The 26,138-nt window shown below is 39.2% G+C and overlaps 1 protein-coding gene across 4 annotated transcripts in view; it reads left to right on the forward strand.

Moving 5' to 3' along the window:
• The window catches only part of DENND5A (DENN domain containing 5A), a 97,235-nt gene that overhangs the window by 62,808 nt on the left and 8,289 nt on the right, over positions 1 to 26,138 (forward strand). For all 4 annotated transcript variants that reach the window (XM_059408620.1, XM_059408598.1, XM_059408604.1 and 1 more), the window contains 7 exons: positions 2,217 to 2,367; positions 3,055 to 3,148; positions 5,414 to 5,545; positions 14,631 to 14,783; positions 20,706 to 20,790; positions 23,464 to 23,548; positions 24,011 to 24,139. In XM_059408620.1, coding sequence (XP_059264603.1) covers positions 2,217 to 2,367; positions 3,055 to 3,148; positions 5,414 to 5,545; positions 14,631 to 14,783; positions 20,706 to 20,790; positions 23,464 to 23,548; positions 24,011 to 24,139 — 829 coding nt within the window. The remainder of the gene's footprint in view (positions 1 to 2,216; positions 2,368 to 3,054; positions 3,149 to 5,413; positions 5,546 to 14,630; positions 14,784 to 20,705; positions 20,791 to 23,463; positions 23,549 to 24,010; positions 24,140 to 26,138) is intronic.

The following is a 26,138-nucleotide window of genomic DNA, read 5'->3' on the forward strand; positions in this document are numbered from 1 at the left end:
AGTTTTTGGTATTATTATAAATGATATTTTACAATTTTAATTTCTGATTGTTAATATTAATATTGCTAATATATAGAAATATGAGTTCTGCATATTGGTATGTGTCCTTCAACCAAACTGTACTTTTTTCTAGTAGTTTTTTGTACATTCTAGCAGATTTTCTACGTAGATAATCATCTTAGCTGCTAATAATAATAGTTTTACTTTTTCCTTTTCAGTCCAGATGTCTTTTATTTCTTTATCTTGCCATATTGCACTGGCTAGAACCTTTACTGCAGTGTCAAAAAGACATGGTGATAGTGGACATTGTTGAGTTATTCCTGATTTTAGGAGAAAGCATTCACCATTAAGTATGATGTTAGCCATAGGTTTAAAAAAAGAGGGATATCTTTTTTTTTTTTAAGATTTATTTATTTATTTTGAGGGAGCAAGCAAGCAAACACATGGAGGGGGAGGGGCAGATGGAGAGAGAAAGAGAATCTTGAGCAGACTCCCCACTGAGTATGGAGCCTGACATGGGGCTCAGTCTCGATTTCCTGAGATCGTGACCTCAACCAAAATCAAGAGTTGGATGCTAAACCAACTGAGCCATCCAGGTGCCTCTCAGTGGATATCTTTTACTAGATGGATATTTGTTTCTGTTACTAGTTAACTTAGAGTTTTTGTCAGAGGGGATGTTGCTTTTTCTGCCTCGGTTGAGGTAATTATATGGTTATTAGATGTAGTTTTTTAATTTGGTGAATGACATTCATTGATTTTTTTTTTTTTTTTAAGATTTTTATCCATTTATTTGACAGAGAGAGAGATCACAAGCAGGCAGGGAGTCAGGCAGAGAGAAGGGAAGCAGACTCCCTGCTGAGCAGAGAGCCCAATGCGGGACTTGATCCCAGGACTCCGAGACCATGACCTGAGCTGAAGGCAGAGGCCCAACCCACTGAGCCACCCAGGCGCCCCCATTCATTGATTTTTGAGTGTGTGAATCAACTTGCATTCCTGAAATAAACTGTATTTGGGCATGATGTATTATCCTTTTTGTATATTATTGGATTAGATTTACTAAACTTTTGTTTAGAATTTTTGCATCTGTGTTCCTGAGGGATATTGATTCATAGTTTTTTTGGTTGTTTTTTTTTTTTTTTTTTTTTTTGTTGTTGTTGTTGTTTTTTTGGTAATGGTCTGATTTGGTATTAGGATGATAAAGGTGGCTTCAGAGAATCAGTTGACAAGTGCTTGCTCCTCTTCAGTTTCCTCGAAGAGCTTATGTAACTGGTACTATTTCTTCTTTGGATGTTTGGCAGGATTCATCAGTGAAGCCATCTGGGCCTGGAGTTTTTTGTGGGAAGATTTCAACTTATAGATTCAGGGGTCCCTTGCTGGCTCAGTCAGTATAGCAAGTGACTCTTAATCTCAAGGTTGTGAGTTCAAGCCCCACATTGGGTGTGGAGCCCCCTAAAAAAATAAAATTAAAAATAAACTACAAAAAAAATAAATAAATAAACTACAGATTTCATTCTTAAAGTAGATATTGGTCTATTCATATCTATTTCTTATTGAATGAGCTTTTGCAGTTTTTGTTTTTCAAGGAATCTTTTCATCTAACCTATTGTTAAATTTGTTGGTATTAAATTATTTGAATATTCCTGTATTAATATCTATAGAATCCGTAGCAATGTCACCTCATTCCTGATACTGTTAATTTGTCTCTTTTCCTTTTTGTCCTGACCAGACTTTTAAAAATTGGTTTTACTGATCTGAAAGAACCAATGTTTGGATTTTTAATTTTCTCTGTTTGCTATTTCATTGATTTTACTCTGGCCTTTATTATATCCTTTCTTGTATTTCTGGATTTATTTTCCTTGTCTTTTTCTGATTTCTTAAGGTAGAAGCTGAGGTCATTAGTTTGAAACCTTTCTTTTGTAAAATAGGCATTTCATGCTGTAAATCTCCTTTCAAGTAATATTTTAATGACATATGCTGATATTTTTATCTTTATTCAGTTTCAGAATACTTTATTTCTCTTTTGATTTCTCTTTTGACCCATGAATTTTATATAGAAGTGTGTTATTTAGTTTTATGATGTTATTATTGATTATTGTGGTTAGAGGACATATTTTGTATGATTCAAATGATCTTAAATGTATTGAGACTTATTTTATGGCTTAAAATGTGGTGTGTTTTCAAAAAATATTTGACTTATTTTTGTTATTCTCATTCAGAGAAAGCAATTGAACTGCGTCTGGCGAAAATTGACCATACTGCGATTCACCCCCATTTACTTGACATGAAGATTGGACAAGGGAAGTATGAGCCAGGCTTTTTCCCTAAGTTGCAGTCTGATGTACTTTCCACCGGGCCAGCCAGCAACAAGTGAGTCAACCTCAGGAATTCCCTGATCCAGCTCCCTAACCACAGATGGTGAGGGTTTTCCAGTATCTGGGCCTGAGCTGGTAGAAGACTCCTGGAATTTTATAAAGCAAATATGGGAAAGACCCAGACTGTCAGGTTGTTCACTTGTTTGAACAAGAATAAATACAGATGACAAAGTATAATTAATTCTTGTCCGTACTCTGCAAATTGAGATAGCTCCGCATGCCCGAGGCTGCAGAAAGCTATAGATAGATTGCAATAATCTCTTGACTAAATCCCACACCATACCTAGCTAGCATTGTGTCTTCAGTAAGTGGTAGTTGAAATAATTGGAGTCTGAACTGAAAGGAGATACTTTAGCAGCATTGCTCTTTTTTAGTTACTTTCGTAGATGGTCGTATCAAAGCTCAGACAAGAGTTGAATGTGTATAGTTTTGAGTCTGCATATGAAGTTTTTTGGTACATGTTTTAAGAGAACTATGTCTGTGTTCCCTGGGGAGTTTTTCTTACCCAGACACTGAGGTCTGAGCTCCTTTTCCTCAAGGTCTCTGAGCTATCTCAGGTGACTTTTTGGTGGTTTTCCCATGGCCGGTGTTGTTGCCTAGATGTTCAGGTTCTCTCCTGTCAGTAATTTGACCTTACTTTCTCAGTGCGATGTTCATAATTTATCTGCTTGAATTTTGTCAGGTGGACAAAAAGGAATGCTCCTGCCCAGTGGAGGCGGAAAGATAGGCAGAAGCAGCACACAGAACACCTGCGTTTAGATAATGACCAGAGAGAGGTAAGACACGTTAAGAGTGACAGTGATGCTGTGACTATTCTGCACTCTCCTCCTTCCCATTTCCTTGGCCTCTGGTCTAATTCAAATGTCTTAGCAATGACCTCTCCCCATAAAGAAGGGTTAATACTAGAGTTAGTTCCTGATATCTGATACTGGGACTTGGTTATGACAAATCCAGCATGTATGATGTTCTGCAAGTGACATCTGGCTATTAACCATGTAGATCCTCTCCCTGAGCTACACCCTGTTTGTTGTCCCATTAGGAATGATGTCCCGCTTAAGAAGAGAGCCTTTCACTGTCCTTTTGGTACTCAGTCATGAATGATACTCTGAGGAGTGTGATAGGAACCTCAGAAGATAAGAGTCTAAAATTTGAGAGAATTACTTTTGAAATTTGTGAGTCTTTTTGTGTGTGTAGTGTGTAGTGTGTAGTCTGGTAGTAAAGAAGTTAATTCTGTTAGAGTGAGAAGGAAGAAAAGCTGTACTTAGGTTAATACTGTGAATATCTGAAACTTGGGAGTGGGGGGCTTTTCTTCTATTTTTTTGTGTATTTTAATTTAAAATCGATAATCTTGACTTTTTTTCTTAGAGGAGCAAAAGACAGGAATGTTATCATCAGGTCCCTGGGGATTAGGGATTTCTGAATTGACCTCCTGAGTCTACCAGCTGAGTTTCTTAGCTCTACTGTAACTTGTTCCCAGTGAAGTTTCTATTCTAAGCCTCAGGATGGAGACCCTGTCTTAGTTGCAGAGGAGTTGTGAAAATGGAGCTTCACCTTCAGAATCCCATTTCAGGAGCTTCTCTTTGAGAAAAGACCCTGCGGTTTACATTTTATACACTTAAAACCTGTTAAAGCATATTGTTTTCATATATGTCTGATACCTCAGTGAATGGGAAAACAAATACCATTTTGTCTTTGCTGTTTTTTAAATGAATAAGAATTGCAAGGTATGGTTATGAGTTTTTAACTGCTGATTTATAGAATATGATTGTGGTTAGACATTTTGTGAAGGTGGCATAAGGGATTTGGGGTATTGGTGTTATTTTAGAAGTCTCCCCTGGGTCTTCCACCTCACCTCCACATTATTTTTTCAGCAGTGGTTATTGAGCATGTTTCCTTGGTCAAATCATTGTAGTAAGCACTTTGAAATATGAAGATGACAGGAGGTAGGCTTGTTGTCAAGGAATACCAGTTTATTAAGGGAACAAACTGATACACAAATAACTTTAGTAGAACAGTCTTTGAAAGGGCCTTGTGAGAGGCAAGTCAATGTTTGATCTCTGATTATCAGAGCTCAGTTCTACCTGGGGTAGTATTCAAACGAAGACTGAGGAAGCCATCATCTCTTTAAGCCTTAGATTCTGCCTTTAAGCCTGTTGCGGACATTGATGGGATTGTGAGAGACAAAGTTAAGAGCATTCAAGTAGAGGAAATAGAGGGTCAAAAGCTTGATAGTTGTGTGATGGAGGCTGTGGACAGAATCAGTTGGAGTAAAGAGATGCAGGAGGTAGGTAACAAAATAGGAGGCAGATAGCAGTAGTTCAGGTGAAGGAATTGAAATGTCTAACCTTAGTGGTTGGTAGGAGGGGCAGACTGAGGACCAGAAGATAGAATGGATAGAATTGTACTACTGGAATAAAGTCTAGGGTGAAAATATTGGTTACAAACTTGTGCTGCTGAGGGGATGTCATAGCGCAGTTCACTGAATTGCTGTGTGTATGTCAAAAAAAGTAGCATATGGAGAATCACCAGCACAGTGTAGAAGAACAGAAAATGGAGTTGTTGTCTTAAATGCACACTCTTATTTTCCAGGCCCTAATTTAGCAAGGCAATATACTTTATGATAGTAAGGGTAGATATTTTTTATATGGGCAGAAGAGTTAAACTCCTTGCAGTGTGGTGGAGAAAATGGATATCTCATTAGTACTCTGAAACTTGGTTGGGTTTGTACACCGCGCTGTACATGCTGCAGCCATGTTAGCTATGTGTTAGCTGTGTGTTCTTTATCTCTTACATCATTAAAGCAAAGGTAATTACAGTACTCATGGAATGCCTTTTATCAGAGAAAACTCATAATATTGTCTTAGTTTTTCTTTTTGCTGCAAGAGTTTCATTTTAAGCTTTCTACCTCCAACTGTAAGCAAAAGGAGGCAATAAAAAAGTGTGGGGTGATAGTAGTGCCCTCTTCAGGCTCTCATTATTACTGGTCACCTGTGGTTTGTGTGCATGGATCCAAACAGCCTTGATCTTTCTCTTTGCTGTAGAAGTACATCCAGGAAGCCAGGAATATGGGCAGTACCATCCGCCAACCGAAACTATCCAACCTCTCCCCATCAGTGATTGCTCAAACCAACTGGAAGTTTGTAGAAGGCCTGCTGAAGGAATGCCGCAACAAGGTGAGCCACAATTGCTTCTGTTTATGTGCTCTTTCCCTTGGCAGCCAGGGCGGGATGTGGGGGGGACTACGTCTGGGCTCTGAGCACTTTCTTGGTTTTAAAAATTTTGTTAATATAATGGGAGAGTACTGATTTTAAGATCCTGTTAACTTGGACTTAGGTGTATTTATTTTAAATAAATATACCATTACTAGAGAGCAAGCACACTTTCCTTGATATTAACTTAATATGTACTTTTTAAAACTGAGAGATGGATGTACTTTTCAATTTTAGACACCTTACATTACTTAACATGAAATCCTTATAGTTGAATTGTCTTCAACAGATTAATCTTACACACAGGAAAATGTTTTTGCTTCTCTGTTTTAATTTGATGGCAGTAATATCATTATCTAGACACAAAAATTTACGGGGTGCCAATTATGTGCCAGGCCAAAGTATGTTGTTCAGTTTAAGCTTATTGTTGGGATATTTTTTCTCAATTTTACAGACAGCTTAATGTTTTTAAGCTTTATTGAGGTATACTTGATATGCAAAAAATTGCACACCTTTTTTTTTTTTTAAAGTAGACTCCACACCTACTCAGGATCCTGAGATCAAGACCTGAGGTGAGATCCAAGAGTTGGTAGCTTAACTGACTGAGCCACCCAAGTGCCCCTACACACATGTTTTAATATATACATTTTGACAAGTGGGACATACGCATACCCCATGACACTGTCACCATAATTAAGGTGCTAAATATCTACCACTTCCAAAAATTTTCTTATGTTATTTTATGGGTTTTTTTTTTGTTTTTGTGGTAACTATAAGTAACATGAGATCTATTCTCTTAACGTATTTTAAAGTGCACAATAATATATTGTTAATAATAGGTGCTTTGTTTAAAAATAGACAGATCAGTGGAATAGAATATAGTCCAGAAATAAAGCCATGATTAGTTGGTCAATTAATCTTTGACAAGGAGGCAGGAATATGAAACGGGAAAAAGATAGTTTCTTCAACAAATGGTGTTGGGAAAACTGGATGGCTACATGCAAAAGAATAAAACTAGACCACTTTCTTACACCAAATACAAAAATAAACTCAAGGATCTAAATGTGAGACCTGAAACCATAAAAATCTTAGAAGAGAGCACAGGCAGTAATTTCTCTGACATCAGCCATAGCAACATCTTTTCTAGATATGTCTCTTGAGGCAAGCTAAACAAATGCAAAAATAAACTATTGGGACTACATCAAAATAAAAGACTTTCGCACAGTAGAGGAAATAATTAACAAAACTAAAAAAATGGGAAAAGATATTTTCAAATGACCTATCTAATAAAGAGTTAGTATCCAAAATATATAAAGAACTTACACAACTCAACGCCAGTAAATGTCAGACTTGAACAGACATTTCTCCAAAGAAGGCATACAGCTGACCAACAGACACATGAAAAGATGGTCATCATCAATGAAATGCAAATCAAAACCGTAATGAGATACCACCTCACACCTATCAGAATAGCTAAAATCAAACACACAAGAAACAACAAGTGTTGACAAGGATGGTAGAGAAAAAGGACCCGTTGTGCATAGTTGGTGAGAATGCAAACTGGTGCAGCTACTATGGAAAATAGTATGTGGGTTCCTCAAAAAATTAAAAATAGGGTTCTATGTTTCAGCAACTGTACTACTGGGTATTTACTCAAAGAATACAAAAACACTAATTCAAAAAGATTATAGTAGCATTATTTACAATAGCCAAATTATGGAAGCAGCCCAAGTGTCCATCAATTGATATGTATAGGAATATTACTCAGTCAGAATAAAGAATGAAATCTTGCTATTTGCAGCAACATGTGTGGATCTAGAGGCTATAATGCTAAGTGAAATAAGTCAGTCAAAGAAAAATACCATGATTGCACTCATGTGTTGAACTTAAACGAACAAAGAAAAGAGACAAACCAAAAAACAGACTCTTAACTGTAGGGAACAGATTGTTACCAGAAGGGAGATGGGAGGGTGGATGGGTGAAATAGCTGATGGGGATTAAGAGTACACTTATCTTGATGAGCGCTGAGTAATATATGGAACTGTGGAATCACTATATTGTACACCTGAGACTAATATAACACTGTATGTTAATTACACTGGAATTAAAATAAAAAAAGATAAAATTAATAATAAAAGATAAAATAAATTTTAAAAAATAAAGTGATGGGATACCTGGGTGGCTCAGTTGGTTAAATGTCTGCCTTTGTCTTAGGTCATGATCCCAGGGTTCTTGGATCAAGTCCCACATCAGGCTCCTTGCTTATCCGGGAGCCTGCTTCTCCCTCTGCCTGCCATTCCCCCTGCTTGTGCTCTCTCTCTTTCTCTGACAAACAAATTAAATCCTTAAAAAAAAAAAAGTGAGACCAATTGACATGTTTACTGTACAGGTTTAGGCAGAGTAGGCAAAGAGCTGGCTTTTAACTAACATTGTGGTTTTGTGATGAGCACTGAGTAATGTATAGAGAGTTGTTGAGTCCCCAGTTTTGTACACCTGAAACTAATGTAACTATGTTAACTATATTGCAATTAAAATAAAAATCAGTGCTATATTGACCAGCAGACCTCTAAAATTATTCGCCTTACGTACTGAAACTTCATACCTATAGAGTAACAATTCTCTATTTTCCCTCTTTCCCCTCTCCCAGTAACCACCATTGTGTTTGCTTCTGCGATTTTGACTATTTTGGGTACCTCTTACAAATGGAATTGTGCAGTATTTGTCCTTTTGTGACTAGCTTATTTCACTTAGCATGATGTTCTCTTGGTTCATCCATGTTGCTGCAGAAGGCAGGATTTCTTTCTTTTTTAAAGGCTGAATAATATTGTTTTGTATAGTAAAATTCTATTGAATATCTGTACCACATTTTGTTTACTCATTTATCTCTTGATGAACACTTGAATTGTTTCCGTGTCTTGGCTATCTTGAATAATGGGGCAATGATCATGAAGTACAGATAGCTCCTTGAGATTCTGATTTCAGTTCTTTTGGACATATACTTAGGAGTAGGATTATTGGATTAAAATAAAACCTTTTTTTTTTTTTTTTTTAAGGTTTATGAGATAGAGAGGGAGAAGAGTGTGTGTGTGAGAAGGAGAGGGGCAAAGGGGAAGCAGACTCTCTGCTGAGTCGGAAAGCCCATGTGGGGCTTGGACAGGAGATCATGACCTGAGCCAAAACCAACAGTTGGTTGCTTAACTGACAGGCCACCCAGGGTCTCCAAAATATGGCTGTTCTTAATTTTTCATGTTTTAGTTATGAATTAATTCCTTCCTCCCTCCCTCCCTCTTTTTCTCCCTCCCTTCCTCCCTTCCTTCCGTGTGGTTTAGGAGTGTAGGTGAGGGGTTCAGTGGGGTGGAGTCTGGAACCAAAGGCCTAGAAAGAATTATTAAGACATCTTTGGTGCAAAATGGTGGTTTTATTGAGGCATGGGGACAGGACCTCTGAGCAGAAAGAACTTCAGCCTGGGATTGAGGGGTGACTGATTATATACTATGGGGTTGGGGGGAGTTAAGGAAAAAGGGAGGTTTCTGAAAGACAGGCCCTTGTCTGATTAAGGTTGTTTTCCCCCTCTAGCAAGGCATTAACATTAAGTTAGATGGGAGATTGCCCGAAAGAATATCACACTTGTCCCACCTAGGGGGGGTGGGGGTGGGGTGGGGGGGTGGCAGGATATCAGCTTGTGGTTTGTCTTCACCTTGCCTTCGGTTCCCTCATATTCCCTCCCCTCCCCTCCCCACCCCCCCTCCCTCCCTTCCTTCCTTGCCTGGGCAGCAAAGCAAAGTTTATTGAGAGTACAAAGCTCCCAAAGAGGGAGGGAGCCTGAGAGGATTGCCTATGAGTGTAATTTCTAATAAAAATATAGCCTGTCAACCAAATCAGTGTACCATGATTTTTGGGACAATTCAACTAACTTGATCTCTACTACACCCTGTTTAGTCATCGGTGGAAAAGAAAGATTTTCCTGCATTTTCAGTTTGTAAGTGGTGGTTGTTATGCCCCAATAATGGGTCCCTGATTAAAGGAGGGAGACTGATACAAAGCGAAGGTCAAGCAAAGCTTTATTTTGCGCCAAGCATCAAGAATCTAACCGAACGTTCGGGGCCACACCTCCTACAAGACAGGGTGACCTTCTCTGCTTCACAGACTAGCTTTTAAGGGCAAAGGCCATGCGGTGGGGCCTGGCCATGCACAGGTGGCCAATGAGATTGTAACACACACAGGAAACTCCACAGTGATGCTAGGTGGCCAATTGAGTTACAATTTACCCTAGTAGACATTTGAACCAGCCTATTACACCTTGATTGGGATTGGCGCCCAAAAGGCTCCCAAAGGGCGGGGTCCATACTCCTTGGTAACCAGGGAGACAGTATGCATCCCCCACACTGATGGGATGTCTCCACCTGGCCTGACCCACTTTTGAATCTTGGCTTTGTTACCTAAAGCTGGTTTCCGGGACTTGTCTCCAAGTAAATCCCCTGGGGGAAGGGGAGCAGGGACAGTTTCTAAATAGGTCCTTAACAGTGGTCATTTATAGGATGAAATCCAATATACTTTCTCTTCCAGAAGAAATCATTACAGTTACTAATTAGACGATATATCAGTACTGGTATTTTGAATTCAGGTGTTTTAAAACACAGCTTCTATCGGCTTACTCTGAGTCATTGGTATCATTTTCCACACAATATTGTCTTTTCTGCTATTCTGCTATCAAGAACATTGGTGGTGCTGTCTTTCTCTAAAGAAGCCTTCTCTGTTGACTCTGAGGTTTCTTTTCCAAGCGGCTAACATTCATTCTCAGGTTTTGAGATGCAAGTCCAGGTTATATCCATTCTTTGGTTAACAATGATTATGAAATACATCCCAATATCAGAGATGTTAATACGCAGAATAATGTATTTATTAGAATTGAAGAAATACAGTAATCAGTCTAGCACTGCCAAATGGTGGTTACCATTTGTAGAGCAACAGGAACTCTTGTACTATTGGAAGTGTAAATTAGTGTGACCACTTTGGAAAACAATGTGGCATTATCTAGTATTCTTCTGGATATTTTCCCTAGAGAACCCTATTTTTGCAGTGTGATTCAGGAGATCTGTACAAGTAGCTTATAGCAGCATTCTTTGTAGTATCCCCAAACAGGAAACAACCCAATGCTAATCAGTAGTAGAATTAATAAGTGAATTGTAGTATATTCATATGATGGAATGCTGTACAGTGATGGACATGGACAACAGTTGCCCCCATCAATCTGTGTGAATTTCACAAACATAAAGTTTAATGAACAAGCAAATCACAAAAGAAAATGTACAGGCAAAACTAAATCACCTCGTTTTGCAATGCAAATAAAGATGATAAGCATTTCTTTGCTTCTCTGTAGTTCTATTGTGTAGGTCAGGATAGTGGTCATTTCAGGAGTGAAAAGGTAATTTAGAGAGGACACATGGGATGTTTCAAAGATATGAATGGGCAGTGTTTTATTTCTTAACTTGGGTGATGGTTATAATAGTGTGTGAGATATATATATATATATATATGTATATATAAAAAAACCCACATGATTATGAGGTCTTTTTTATGTTTAAAATACTAAAAATAACAACAATGGAAAAAATATGCCAAAGTAATAAGAATTATTTTCTTAAAGGTGGAATTAGGGATGATTTTCTTCTTGCTCTTTAAATTTTTGTATGTCAGAAATTTATAACCGAATTAAATCTTAGTTAAGGACTTGAACTCAGTATTCAGGCAGAGTTAGATTCAGAGGCCAGATCTGCTACTTTTTGGCTGTGTGATTTTGGCAAGTTCCTTAAGTTCTCTGACCTCAATTTCCTTATTAGTACATTGGGAACAGTAGTAATACTTTTCTCAGTTGCAGTGTTTAATACAGTGCCTGGCACATAGTTGAAATTACCGTTATACAGTGTTTTTTTTTGGTTTTTGTTTTATAACAAGCATTTGAAAATTTTTACTTACAAGTAAATTATTCTGAAAACCATAGAACACTTATGAAAGAAATTGAAGACACAAGGAAATGGAAAAACATTCCATACTCGTGGATTGGAAGAACAAATATTGTTAAAATGTCTATACTTCCCAAAGCAATCTACACACTCAATACAGTTGTGATCAAAATAACACCACCATTTTTCAGAGAGTCAGAACAAACAATCCTAAAATTTGTATGGAACCAGAAAAGACCCTCAGTAGCCAAAGTAATGTTGAAAAAGAAGAGCAAAGCGGGAGGCATAAAAAATTCCAGATTTCAAGCTGTATTACAGAGCCATAATCATCAAGACAGTATGGTATTGGCACAACAACAGATATATAGGTCAATGGAACAGAATAGAGAGCCCAGAAATAAACCCTCAACTCTAAGGTCAACTAATCTTCAACAAAGCAGGAAAGAATATTTAGTGGAAAAAATGGCAGTCCTCAACAAATGGTGTTAGGAAAACTGGACAGCAACATGCACGATCACTTTCTTATAACACACACAAATAAATTCAAAATGGATCAAAGATCTAAATGTGAGACAGAAAAACCATCAAAATCCTAGGGGAGAACACAGGCAGCAACCTCTTTGACCTCAGATGTAGCAGCTTCTTACTGAACACGTCACCAGAGGAAAAGGAAACAAAGAACTATTGGGACTTCATCCAGATAAAAGTTTCTGCACAGCAAAAGAAACAACCAACAAAACTAAAAGGCAACCCCTGGGATGGGAGATGATATTTGTAAATGACATAAAATAAAGAGCTCGTATCCAAAAATCTATGAAGAACTTAATCAAACACAGCACATAAAAACCCAATAAGCATTAAGAAATGGGCAGAAGGGGCGCCTGGGTGGCTCAGTGGGTTAAAGCCTCTGCCTTCAGCTCAGATCATGATCTCAGGGTCCTGGGATCAAGCCCTACATTGAGCTCCCTGGGATCAAGCCCTACATTGAGCTCTCTGCTCAGCAGAGAGCCTGCTTCCTCCTCTCTCTCTCTCTGCCTGCCTCTCTGCATACTTGTGATCTCTATTTGTCAAATAAATAAATAAAATCTTAAAAAAAAAGAAATGGGCAGAAGACATGAACAGACATTTCTTCCAAAGAGGACATACAAATGGCTAAGAGATACATTAAAAAATGCTCAACATCACTCAGGGTCAGGGAAATACAAATCAAAACCACATTGAGATACCCCCTCCCATTGGTCAGAATGACTAAAAGTAAAGACTTGGGAAACAACAGATGTTGGTGAGGATGCAGAGAAAGGGGAACCCTCCTACATCGTGGGTGGGTATGCAAGCTGGTATAGCCACTGTGGAAAACAGTATGGAGGTTCCTTAAAAAGTTAAAAATAGAACTATTGTATGATCCAGCAATAGTACTACTGGGTATTTATCCATAGGATACAAAAATGCTAATTTGAAGGGGCACATGCACCCCAAATTATGGAAAGAGCCCAGATGTCCATCCACTGATGAATGGATAAAGAAGATGTGGTATAGGGACGTCTGGGTGGCTCAGTCGGTTAAGTGTCTGCCTTTGGCACAGGTCATGATCCCAAGGGCCTGAGGTGAGTCCCATATTGAGCTTCTTGCTCAACAGGGTACCTGCCTCTCCCTCTGCTTGTTGCTCCCTCTGCTTATGCTCTCTCTTTGTGTCTCTGACAAAAAATAAAACATTTTTTAAAAAGATGTGTATATATGTACAGCAGAATATTACTGAGCCATTTACGACAACACGGATGGAACTAGAGGGTATTTGCTAAGTCTGATTTGCTAAATCTAGAGGATATTTGCTAAGTGAAATAAGTCAAAAAGAGATAAATACATGATTTCACTTGTATGTGGAATTTAAGAAAACGAATATAGAGGAAAGGAAGGAAAAATAAGATAAAGACAGGGGAGGCAAACCATCAGACACTTTTTTTTTTAATTTAATTTTATTTTTTATTTTTTATTTTTTTTTAAAGATTTTATTTATTTATTTGATAGAGAGAGATCACAAGTAGATGGAGAGGCAGGCAGAGAGAGAGAGAGAGAGAGAGAGAAGCAGGCTCCCCGCCGAGCAGAGAGCCCGATGCAGGACTCGATCCCAGGACCCCAAGATCATGACCTGAGCCAAAGGCAGTGGCCCAACCTACTGAGCCACCCAGGCACCCAAGACACTCTTAATTATAGGGAACAAACTGAGGATTGCTAGAGGGGAGGTGGGTAAATTTGGGGTAGTTGGGTGATGGGCACTAAGGAGGGCACTTGAGGTAATGAGTACTCGGGTATTATATGCAACTGATGAATCACTAAATTCTACCCCTGAAACTAATACTATATGTGAACTAACTTGAATTTTTAAAAATATTTTTTATTTATTTTCAGCATAACAGTATTCATTATTTTTGCACCACACCCAGTGCTTCATGCAATCCGTGCCCTCTATAATACCCACCACCTGGTTCCCTGACCTCCCACCCTCCGCCCCTTCAAAACCCTCAGATTGTTTTTCAGAGTCCATAGTCTCTCATGGTTCACCTCCCCTTCCAATTTCCTCCAACTCCCTTCTCCTCTCTAACACCCATTGTCCTCCATGCTATTTGTTATGCTCCACAAATAAGTGAAACCGAACTAACTTGAATTTAAATAAAATCTTGAAAGAAAAAAAAATTATTTGTCCTTAATTTTGATCCCCTTGACAGGTACTTTAGATATATTTCTAGCCTTAAATGCTTACAGGTTTGTTTGGTAAGATCAGTTAAACATTGAGAAACAGAGAATGTTGAAACTGATGTGACCAAAGGGTTTTATTCAACTCTTTTCATCTCATAAATGCAAAAAAATTAATCCAGAGTGATGGCATCACTTGCCCAGGGTCATACAGTGATTGCTGTGTTTTTATCTTTGTAACTGGGGGATAAATACATTTAATGTCTCTTGGTCTCACTCATTTTGTCCTTCCCAGCCCAGCAGATGTACTGTGTGGGTCACCACAGCCCTCTGTAGTTGAATGTGATCCTCCTGCTCACCATGATTATCTAATCCTATTGATTGATTCCTTGTAGACCAAGAGGATGCTGGTGGAGAAGATGGGCCGAGAGGCTGTGGAACTAGGGCACGGGGAGGTGAACATCACAGGGGTGGAGGAGAACACCTTGATTGCCAGCCTTTGTGACCTCCTAGAGAGGATCTGGAGTCATGGGCTACAAGTAAAGCAGGTAAGGATTGTGCAGACTCTCCCTGCTGAGCAAAATCTCTTTCTCCTTTCACTTCTAGCTTTCCCATACTCTTCTAGCTGGCTGGCTTTGAAAAATGGTGCATGCCGTGTGGGATGAGAGAGCTCATAAGTACCAAATGTACTCTACAGGTCCTTTACTAATGGTACATTCCTAGTGGGAAAAGCTCTGTAATTAATATTTCTTTTATATACAGATAGCTTAACTGTCTAAGGATTTGAGAAAGGACTGCAGGAAATTGAGTAAGTTTGATTTTTGCTGCTTGATAACAGAGAATTTCTTTATTTCAGAATACTCTGGAATAGCTAGTCAACTAGTCAAGATGGACAATTTTTACTTTCATGCATTTTTTAAAAGATTTTATTTGAGAGAGAGAGAATAAGAAAGAGAGCACGAGAGCAAGGAGAGTCAGAGGGAGAAGCAGACTCCCCACTGAGTTGGAAGCCTGATGTAGGACTTGATCCTGGGGCTCCAGGATCATGACCAGAGCTGGAGTAACTTAACCAACTGAGCCACCCAGGCACCCCTACTTTTATACATTTTTTAAATTTGAAGAGAATTTGAAATCTTTTCAAAAGCAGTTTTAGGGGCATCTGGGTGGTGCAGTTGGTTAAGTGTCCAACTTGTGATTTTAGCTCATGTCATGATCTTGTGGGTCATGCCCTAAGAGATCTCATAGAGATCGAGCCCTGGGAGTCTGCTTGAGATTCTCTCCCTCTGCCCCTCTCCCCACTTACATTTTCTCTCGCTCTCTAAAGTAAACTTCTTGAAAAAAAAAGGTTTTAATATAGATAAAATAGAAAATACATGTAAGTATCCGTTTATCAAGGGCTGACAGTGTGCCAGGTGTTGTTGTTGAAGGCACTTGAGGTACCTTGGTGAACAAAACAGACTAAGATCTCTGCTTTTCTGGAGTGCTATTGTCATGGGTATAGAGACTGTCTACCATATCTGTCCTTCAGAACATTTTTTTTTCTTTTTTTTTTTTCCAAAACATTTTTCTGTGTACATCGTACCTACATACTATGGATATTTAAAAATCCAACCAAAATGAGATACTTTTTTATATCCACTAAGATAACTAAAATAAAAAAGACAGTAATAAGTTTAGTGAGGATCTGGAGAAATTAGAACCTTCACACTTTGCTGGTGGGAATGTAAAATGGTGCAGCCACTTTAACATTTAACAAAACAATTTAACATTTAACAAAAATATTAATCATGGTGTTGCATGACACAGTGAGTCCACTTTGAGCTACCTACTCAAGATAAATGGAAATGTGTCTATAAAAATACTTATACAAATGTTCATAGCATTATTCCTAGTAGGCCAGAAATAGAACAACACAGATGTCTATCAGTTGATGAATAGATACAGTAAATGTGTTGTATCTATACAGTGGAATATAGTTAAGCAGTAAAAGGACTGAGGGATGATACATGGTTCAACATACTAAGTGAAAGAGGCCAGTCACAAAAGACCACATACTGTATGATCCCATGTATGTAAAATGACCAGAATAGACAAATCCATAGAAAGCAGATTAGGGGATGTCAGACGGGCCTGAAGAAAGAATAGGGAGTGACGGATGATGGGTATGGTGTTTCTTTTTGGGTGATGACAGTATTCTAAAATTAGGTAGTGGTGATGGTTATACAAATCTGTGAACGTACTAAAAACCACATTTGTTGTTGTTTTAAGATTGTATTTATTTATTTTAGAGAAAGAGAACGAGAGAGAGAACATGTGAGGGGGCAGAGTCAGAAGGAGAAGCAGATTCCATGACAGTCAGGGAGCCCAATGCAGGACTCCATCCCCAGACTCCAGGATCATGACCTGAGCTGAAGGCAGTTGCTTAACCAGCTGAGCCACCCAGGCACCCTTTTTTTTTCTTTTTCTTTTTTGGTAACAGATAATCGTATACTTTGTAAGTGTGGATTTATGGTAATGTGAATTATAGTTCAGTAAAACATTTTAAAAATCCAAATGGGATCATAACTATATGTAATGTTCGTAACTTGCTTTTTTTTTTTTTTTTTAAGATTTATTTATTTGACCCAGAGAGAGAGATCACAGGTAGGCAAAGAGAAGGGTGGGGGGGAAGCAGGCTTCCTGCTGAGCAGAGAGCCCAACACTGGGCCGGATCCCAGGACCCTGAGATCATGACCTGAGCCGAAGGCAGAGGTTTAACCCATTGAGCCACCCAGGCGCCCCTAACTTGCTTTTTTTTACCTAATAATAAGTTTTTCATGTCCGTACCTAATTTTTAGGTGATACCATAGTAAGTGTTGAAGACCTAAAACTATGAATCTGACTTTGGAGTCAGAAAGACTGGGATTTGAATCCTAGCTCTGCTGGATGACTTCCAGTAACTTGTGATTTTTGAATCTCATTTTCTTTATCCATATCCCTGGAATTAATCCAATCTACCTTTGAGGGTTATGATAATTAGATATAATAAACATAAATACCTGGCATGTGGTAGGAATATAACAAACTATGGCTATTATGCGAGGCTCTACATGAAGAATTTGTTTCTTTCCTTTTCTGTATAACAAATGAGTAGAATATATACATAATTATTTTATCATTTTTAAGTTGAGCGATCCCGACGTTTATAGTTGAGCTCTTTAGCTTTTCCGCAAAGTATACACCCCTCCGCCTTTGATGTTGCCATAAAATTTCTAGAGAGTTAGCCTTCTCCTGCATTTTAAGAAATAATACTATATCATCACATGTTCTAAACCTGTTCCCTGAGGCTTTGCAGCCATATTCTTAAAAAATTCCCATAGCATGAGAAATATTTTTTGGAGCCCATTTGACTCCCCCTTCAGTTTGGATAGATAAAGGCTACTTGTTTAGTGAGAAACTAATACAAAATAATGGGGACTTTTCAACTGAGGTCCCGTTTTGTTCTGAATCTTGCATTTGGAGCACTACAAGTGAAGCACTGACATTGTCACCAGAGGGAAGCAAGGGTATGTTCTTTCTGGCAGGGCGTTTATTCCCTCGGGGACCCATACATGTTCAGCTGCAGATTGTGACCATCCATGTTGCGTTTCTACTGCGTGTTCTCCTTAGGCCTTTACTTTGCTAGCGTGTGTGTAGAACACCTTTCTTCTGGTGAGACATTCTCTGGTTATGTTCCAGTCCAGAAGTTCTATAACCTGGTTACTTATCATCATGCATTATGCATGATCCTGTGATCACCTAGATTGTGACCAAATTCACTCTGAGAGTGATCTTATTGCCTTTTTCTGAGGGTACCTTACTGATCAACTACCTGTTTTAATCTATTCAAAAGTAGAGAGAACCCAAACAGCAGTTTTTGCTGCTATCTTCCTAAACTTTGTTATTGGCCATGACTGCTCACAACTCTCTGGGTTTTCAATGACATTTTTCAAGGAGATGGGCATCCTTCTCCAGTATATTCTTCTAATGCTAAGAGGTGAGGTTTGGTTTTCATACTGGTTTTGTAACTTTTGCCCTTTGAGTAAGTGAAAATGGGTGGTTTCTCACCTGTGTATGACATCCTTAGAGAATCCAGTGCTATCTATATCTTGCTTTCCCTATATAATACCCTAAATGGGTAATTAGGCTAAATTGAACCTTGCAGTCTCAATCAGCTTCTGTGCAAAGGAGGAAAAAGAATTATTAGTATCTCCTGAACTAGAAAGACCCCAGTGCTCTATCACTGAGCCTTAGCCCAGCTGCTGCACTCTCACTCCTGCCTTTGCTCTCGCTCTAGTAAAATGACTGTGAACCAGAGCATCCCTTCTGGCATGGCGGGCTGGTGCTGCTCTAGCCTTTGGCTTTTCAGTTGTATGTGAGGGCTCTCTGGTGACCGGCTGTACTTAGTGTATGTCACATGCACACAGGTCTATTAAGGGAGGCTGCCTTCCCAGTCTTCCTAGATTCTGGGGCTACAGTGATGAATAAGCCAAAGTCCCTGCCCTTTCAGGAGCCTACTCTGTTTTGGTAGAGGGATGGACAGATTTCTGGAAGTTGAATTACTAAATCAAAGAGTGTGAATATTTTAAGCTCTCGTGTTGTCTTTCACATATATTATATCAATGTACCAGTTAGTGTATAGAAGTTGTAAGTCTTGTTGATATTGTTGAACATAATTTTAAAAAAATACTTGGTTTTTCAATGAATAAAATAGTCTTTTCTAGTTTTAACTTGTGTGTGTTTTTAATACCATTATGATTATTGGGTTTTGTTTTAAGCTTGTTAAATCCTTTTTTTTTTTTTAAGATTTATGTATTTATTTGAGAGATAGGGAAAGAGCAGAGTGAGAGCATAAGTGGGGGTGATGAACAGAGGGAGAAGCAGACTCCCCACAGGGAGCCTGATGCAGGGCTCAATTCCAGAACCCTGGGATCATGACCTAAGCCAAAGGCAAATACTTAACTGAGACACCCAGGCACCGATCTTTCTTTTCTTTTCTTTTCTTTTTTTTAAAGTTGGTTAAATCTTATAGGATATCCAAACATACTGCAAGTTTATGTTAACAGCTTGCTAATCTATAGGTGAGGATTTTCTTCCATTCAAATGCTTGATTTCTGCCCCCTAAAATCTATCAAATGAATAGAAACAAAATAGATTATCAGCTCTTCAAGGGACAAATCTTGAAACCTTAAATCCTCACATTCATCTGAGAGCATAACATTTTATTTCAGAATATATAACTTCATAAGTTAAATGATCTCTTCCAGGTAAGTCTATATAATATAATTGGGAGCAGTTGTTCTGACATTAGATTGAAGCTTGAATCCCAACACTCTGTTTACTATCTGTGTGATCCTTTACAGGTTACTTAATCTTTCGAATGCTCAGTTTGCTCTTTTCTAAAGAGAATGAGCATAGAGGTACCTATCCTGTAGAATAATTGAGAGCATTAAATAAAGTATTATATTTTGAACATATAACATAGTGCTTAGTTTGTAGCAAGTCTCAGGACATGGTAGCTTCCATTATTATTACTATCACTTCTCTGAAATATGGAACTGAAGTAATTTATAAAATTATTATAATAAATCCTACTACTAAAAAACCATAATACTGTGTTTACATTATATCAGCTATATAGAAACATTTACCATGAATCTAAAATAAAGTTTTTAATCACATAACAAGGGGCACCGTGTACTGCAGGATGACTAGAAAGAGACAAAGCAATGGCTGGATGGCCAGCTGGGCTCATTCATCACCTAAGCAAATGGCTCCCTTACATCAGGCTTGCAAATGTTAATCAGACTTGTGCCTTGGTAAAATGACAAATTACTATATGTCTCAGATAGTTTAAACTGCAGCTCTTACATTTCCAAATGTTAAGGTTCTGTATATTAACTATAGTTAAATGCCAGTGTACCTTCCTGCAGGCTTCTTCATTTTTACCTTCAATAGTAAATCCTCATCTTAATGACAGCTTATTCTCCTCAGCCTGAGCAAAGGGCAATAATGCCTTTAAGTGTTTTAGGAAATTCAGGAGCTATCTTAGGGTCTTGCAGACTAGATATTAGCTCCTCTGTACAGAAGTAGTCATGCTCTACCCAGGCTGGCCTTTAACCAAAGCAGAAGTTGATAGGTTGTTTGCTTTTTTTCTTTCTTATCCACTGGTCTATTCATAGACTCTTTTTGGCCATGTCCTGTTTGAAGTGGTGGACATTTCTCTTTTCTTTTCCTTTCCATTTTTCTTTATATTTTTCCTACATTTTAGTAGGTTGATATATTTATATACACTTCATCTGGGTGTACATCGATATAAGGAAATAATAGTACAGATACTTTTTAGTAAAAGCCCATGTCTATATGTTAAAAGTATCTATGACTCTGTTCACTGGGTGCCTTGGCCTCTGAAATCTGAAATGATAGGTGTTTCTCCTTTGTGTTGGTTCCAGGGGAAATCAGCCTTGTGGTCCCATCTGTTACATTACCAGGAAAACCGGCAGAGAAAACTCACATCAGGAAGCCTCAGTACCTCAGGTAAGATGGTTTCTGCCCCTCTGGGGAGAACCCTGTGCACCTGCTTTCCTATCCCCGACTGGAGTAATCATCTGCAGTAGACTCTTCTAGGTCATTGAAACCTTTGCTGTATAATGTTTCCTTTTTTAAATTTTAAGCTCCTCGGCTCTCTGAACCACAGAGTGTGCTAAATCCATGGGGTTTGCTTTCATTATGTGTTTCTTCCCACACCTCCCCCCCCCTCCCGCCACTTTTTAAAGAAAATTCTATGCCCAACATGGGGCTTGAACTCATGACCCCAAGATTGAGAGTTGTGTGTTCTGTTGACTGAGCCAGTCAGGCATCTTTGTTTCTGTGCCTTTTGATCAGTGGGATAGATTTGTGTCAGCAAGAGGACAGTCCTAAAATGATTTTAGGTTTTTAATCAATTTGTGTGGTGCTAGTGTCCTATGTTTGGAGCAGGTTGTCTTCAGAGTCTTTGTTTTATACCTCAGAGATGGGCATTGAGATGGTCTGTCTATTAAGAGAGCTTGTGTCCTACCTTGGAACTCAGAGTCAAGGCCTGGTATGAATGTGAATGATCTCTTAATACTTCTTTTACCTTTTTTTTTTTTTTTTTAAGATTTTATTTTTTTTAATTTTTTTTTTTTAAAGATTTTATTTATTTATTTGACAGAGAGAGATCACAAGTAGATGGAGAGAGAGGCAGGCAGAGAGAGAGAGAGGGAAGCAGGCTCCCTGCTGAGCAGAGAGCCCGATATGGGACTCGATCCCAGGACCCTGAGACCATGACCCAAGCCGAAGGCAGCGGCTCAAACCACTGAGTCACCCAGGCGCCCAAGATTTTATTTATTTATGTGACACAGAGAGAGAGATCCCAGAACCCTGGGATCATGACCCTGAGCCAAAGGCAGATACTTAACCAACTGAGCCACCCAGCTGCCCTTTCTTTTCCATTTCTAATTTAATAAAAATATCAGAGTGAGGAGGAAACTGGGATCCAGAGAGGAATTAAATTTATTCAAGATCACACACTGCATTCATGGAAGAGGCCAGATTAGGAGCCAGGCCTCTTGTCTCCTGGTCTGGTATTCCTTCTGCAGTGTCCCTTCCAGGATAGTCCCCCTCCTTCCTATACTTCTTGGCAGCTTCTCCCCTTCTCCCCTTTCTCCTTCATTTTCCTCTGTCTGCCAGGGATTTTGTTTTCTTGGATGTTCTTATCCTAATGGTGAAGATCAGTTCAAATGGAAGTAAAGACATAGGCTTGAATTCAGTGTTTCTTTCTCCTTGTGGAGAAAGAAGTGACCTCAGTTAGCGTTGAATGTGGGGAAAATAGTTGGCTGAAAAACAGGTATAAGAGTTCTGTAAGTAGACTGATGAGTTTTTTTGGTCCATTTTCTGGATATTAGAACAAAAAGTCTTCTCAGGAAGGCTATAGAAGTTACTGCTGAGGGATAGACGATAGCCAAAAATTGTCAACAGCTAAATGGTGAAGATACTAAGTTATAAGTATTGTACCAGACATAAGGATATATAAATACATTGGCATAACTCAGAGCTATCATGGGTTTGGTTCTAGACTACCACAAAAAAGTGAATATCACAATAAAGTGAGTCTGGTGAATTATTTGGTTTCCCACTGCATAAAAAAGTTATATTTATACTATACTATAGTCTGTTAAATGTACAGTGTTATGTCTAAAAAATATTTATACATTGATTAAAAAATACTTTATAGCTAAAAAATGCTAGCCATCATCTGAGCCATCAGCAAGTCCTAATCATGGATCATGGATCACTACAACAAATTAATAATAATGGAGGTACCTGGGTGGTCCAGTCAGTTAAGCCTCCAGCTTTTTGTTTCTGCTCAGGTTGTGATCTCTTGGGTCATGAGATTGAGCCCTGTTTCGGGCTCTGCACTCAGCGCAATCTGCTTGGGATTTCTTCTCCCTCTCCCTCTGCCTCTTCCTTGCACTTGAGCACACACTCATGTGCACGCACTCTATCTCAAATAAATAAATCTTCTAAAAAAGCAAATATAGTAATAATAAAAATTCTGAAATATTGTGAGAATTGCCAAAATGTGATACAAAGACCTAAAGTGAGCAAATGCTATTAGGAAAATGATGCCAGTAGACTGCTTGACACTGAGTTGCTATGACCTTCAATTTGTTATTTAAAAAAAAAAAAAAGTGCAATATCTGTGAGGCACAATGTTGTGCTTCATGAAAGCGCAACAAAATGAGGTATGCTTATATTGCAGCATTCTGGGACATTTACACATTCCCTTGGCTCTTTTGTAGCCCAGTTTGAGGCAAGAATAGGACATGAATAGCTCCAAATGGAAATACTGCTTCCATGGATACATAAGAACATGCTGGATTAGAAGCCAGAAGATTTGTGTTCCCTCCAGTCCTGACTTTGCCACTTGGTAACTAGGGCAAAGCATTTAACTTCTCCGAGTTTCAGTTCCCTACTCTGTGATACCTTCCTTGGCTATGTAGTTGTTAGAGGATTAAATGAGATGATATGTATAAAAGCATAACATCTGATAGCTACTAAGTACTTCATAAATATTCATGAATTGCTACATGTTACCAAAGTAACCAGCTCTTCCTTGTTCAAATTTGGGTAGTCAGCTCTTTGGATATTCAGGTCTCTCTTTGGACATGACCATCTTTTTTGTTCTAGGAATACTTTTTGATTCAGAGCGGAGGAAGTCTGATGCCAGCTCAGTCATGTCTCCCCTGAGAATCTCCCTCATTCAGGATATGAGGTCAGTCTGGATTCATATATACTAAGCCACTAAGAGCCCGTTTTCAGTTGTTCCTAAAGTGTCTACTTTCAACAGCAGAGTCTAGGGGACTTGGGCTTCTATGGCAGCTGCATTAACCAGGAAGACTCGCCATTGGTCTTGTGCTTCATGATGTAGTTATAGAGCTGGACGAGCAGTTAGTTTCTTGACATTTTTGGAGAATTATACCAGAGTATCACAGGGCTCCAGGGTTAGCTTTATTTTTTGAGAGCTATATTGTCACCCCTCTGCCCCCTGCAAATTGTGATGGCTTTCTGCAAAGCCACAGGGAAGCCCAGGATTTAGAGAATAAGAGAGATGGACTCTGACCAGGATGGGATCGGATTGTTTCAAGAGGCCTGCTTGGCTTTACAGGGGGAGGTATTGATAGTGAGTTCCTCTTCTACCCCACTCCCCACCTCCTTTTTCTCATTCTTCCTTCAGGCACATCCAGAACATCGGGGAAATCAAGACTGATGTGGGAAAGGCCAGAGCATGGGTGCGACTATCCATGGAAAAGAAGTTACTTTCCAGACACCTGAAGCAGCTTCTCTCAGATCATGAACTCACCAAGTAAGGCCATTCCACCTGGAGTAGAACCAGGCTCCCAGGAATGGTGGGGAGGGTTTGGAAACCCTTGTGTTAGGAGGGAGAATATTCACTATTTCATTTCTGCTGTGTTCAGCTAAACTCAAATTGCATATGAAGATCTTGTAATATTTCCTCTTCTCCCTCTTTAACTATAGAAGAAAAATTCTGCTATGTTTGTTCTTCCTATCTTCTCAATCTGCCTGTCCCCAAATATCTTTCTTAAAGAGGTAGTGAGAAGATTGAGGTCCTTATTGGGTACCTCAGAGTTTTGGGGCTCCCCTCTCCCAACTGCTTGTGGGTGACTTGCATACCTCTTAGGCACAGGGCATTTTCTTGGTCTCTTTCCTGTCCTGGGGAAGAAAGGATTAGGAAAACAAAGGGAAACTTCTAAGGTAACCCTTATCTCTCGTTCTTTTCTGAGGCCAGGGTGGGCCCAAAATAACTCAGGCCTTTTTCTTACTGTCTGGACCCTGCCGGAGTCTCCATAGAGCTTAAGGGCTTTCAAGTGGCCCTTGTAGGCTCCCTCCCTCCACGCTTTCCACCTAGAAAGAGGAAGAGGAAAGATTCCAAGGTTCTCACACTCCCAGGGGCCATTCAACCTACAGTTCGCTTCTCTGCATTTGATTTTCTTTTTATTTGTTTTGTACCCTACCTACCAGAGGAGTGGGAAGGAAGACTATCCCCCTTCTCTGCCTCTTGGACCACAAACTTTCCACTTTCCCTGTCTATGTTTGGCTCTTTCTTCACTGGCAAGCCTGTTGGGCATTTTTGTTTAGCATTTCCTTAGGCATCTTTTCATGGTGTCCTTTATTATTTGACTTCCCCAAGGATGATAAAGCAGAGGAGTGGGCCTTGGGGAAATTTTGTGTAGACAGTTGAGTAAACCTGCAGAATCTGTTTTTATTCAAAGTGAAAATGTAATGATTTAGATTGTTTACTGTGTATGTAAACCACAGCAAGAAGTAGGCTTAAACCCTTCATAGGTCAGAGAGCTCACTTTGAGAGGTTGTGAAACAACAATTCTTAAAGCACTTAAATTTGATTTCCTAGAGGGACAGGAGGGCTTAGGAATAAAATTTGGAGTTTGGGAGAACAAGTGAACATATAAGCCTGGAGTCTGGAAGGGAAGTGTTTGTACACCAGATTCTAAGGGACAGTTGTGTATGGTTAAGAGAAAAACTTGCTATTGTAGCAGGTTAGGGCAAGAGTGTTTCTTGCTGGCCAGTGTGAGTGTCACCAGCAGGAGGACAGGGAGGCATCTGAAAGCAAGTCAAGCACAAAGAACTTTGTGAAGTCCAGTACAGTGGATAGATCTGGGTATGTATGAGACAAAAGGCCCAGGCAGCAGCAAACGGCAGGAGGCTAGTTTTGCTTTCTTTAAACTGTAGCCCCTTTAAAAGGAGGTAAGCTGAGAATTTACTCAGAAACTTTCCTCCTTATATTTTGGCCCCAGTACTACTCCAGTGAGTGGAAAATGAGTTTTGCTGCCATAGATTGCATTTTGGGTGGGGTAGAAGGGAGGAAAAAAAGGGGCCCTTCATCAAAACTTATTTATTCCTTCCTTCTGCTCTCTCTTACCTTTCTCTTCAGTCTGCCTAACGCTCCAGCCACATCACACTACTCACGCTTCTCAGGTTGCTAGGTGCTAGATTGCTAGAGTTTGTCTAGACATGTCAGAGACTTGGTTTGTCCTTCCCCTGGGCACCCATAGCATTTGTCACAGTATTTATACAAACCTGCCTCACTACTGATGGGCTATGTTATCATTGTCTAGTTGCTTGCCGCTTATTACAATTTCCTTTCATTGAGGGCATGAATGAGCATGTTGCCCAGCACCTAGTAGGTATTCACCTGGGCACATAAAATGTGTGCATAGCTGCACAGACAGGAGGAGGAGGACAGCCTTGGAGAGTATATCTTGATGGAATGCTCCTGAGTCTCTGGGATTTCCAGGTAGCCTCCAAAACTGTTTGCAGCTTGG

This window comes from Mustela nigripes, chromosome 1, assembly GCF_022355385.1.
Source record: "Mustela nigripes isolate SB6536 chromosome 1, MUSNIG.SB6536, whole genome shotgun sequence".
Taxonomy (NCBI): domain Eukaryota; kingdom Metazoa; phylum Chordata; class Mammalia; order Carnivora; family Mustelidae; genus Mustela; species Mustela nigripes.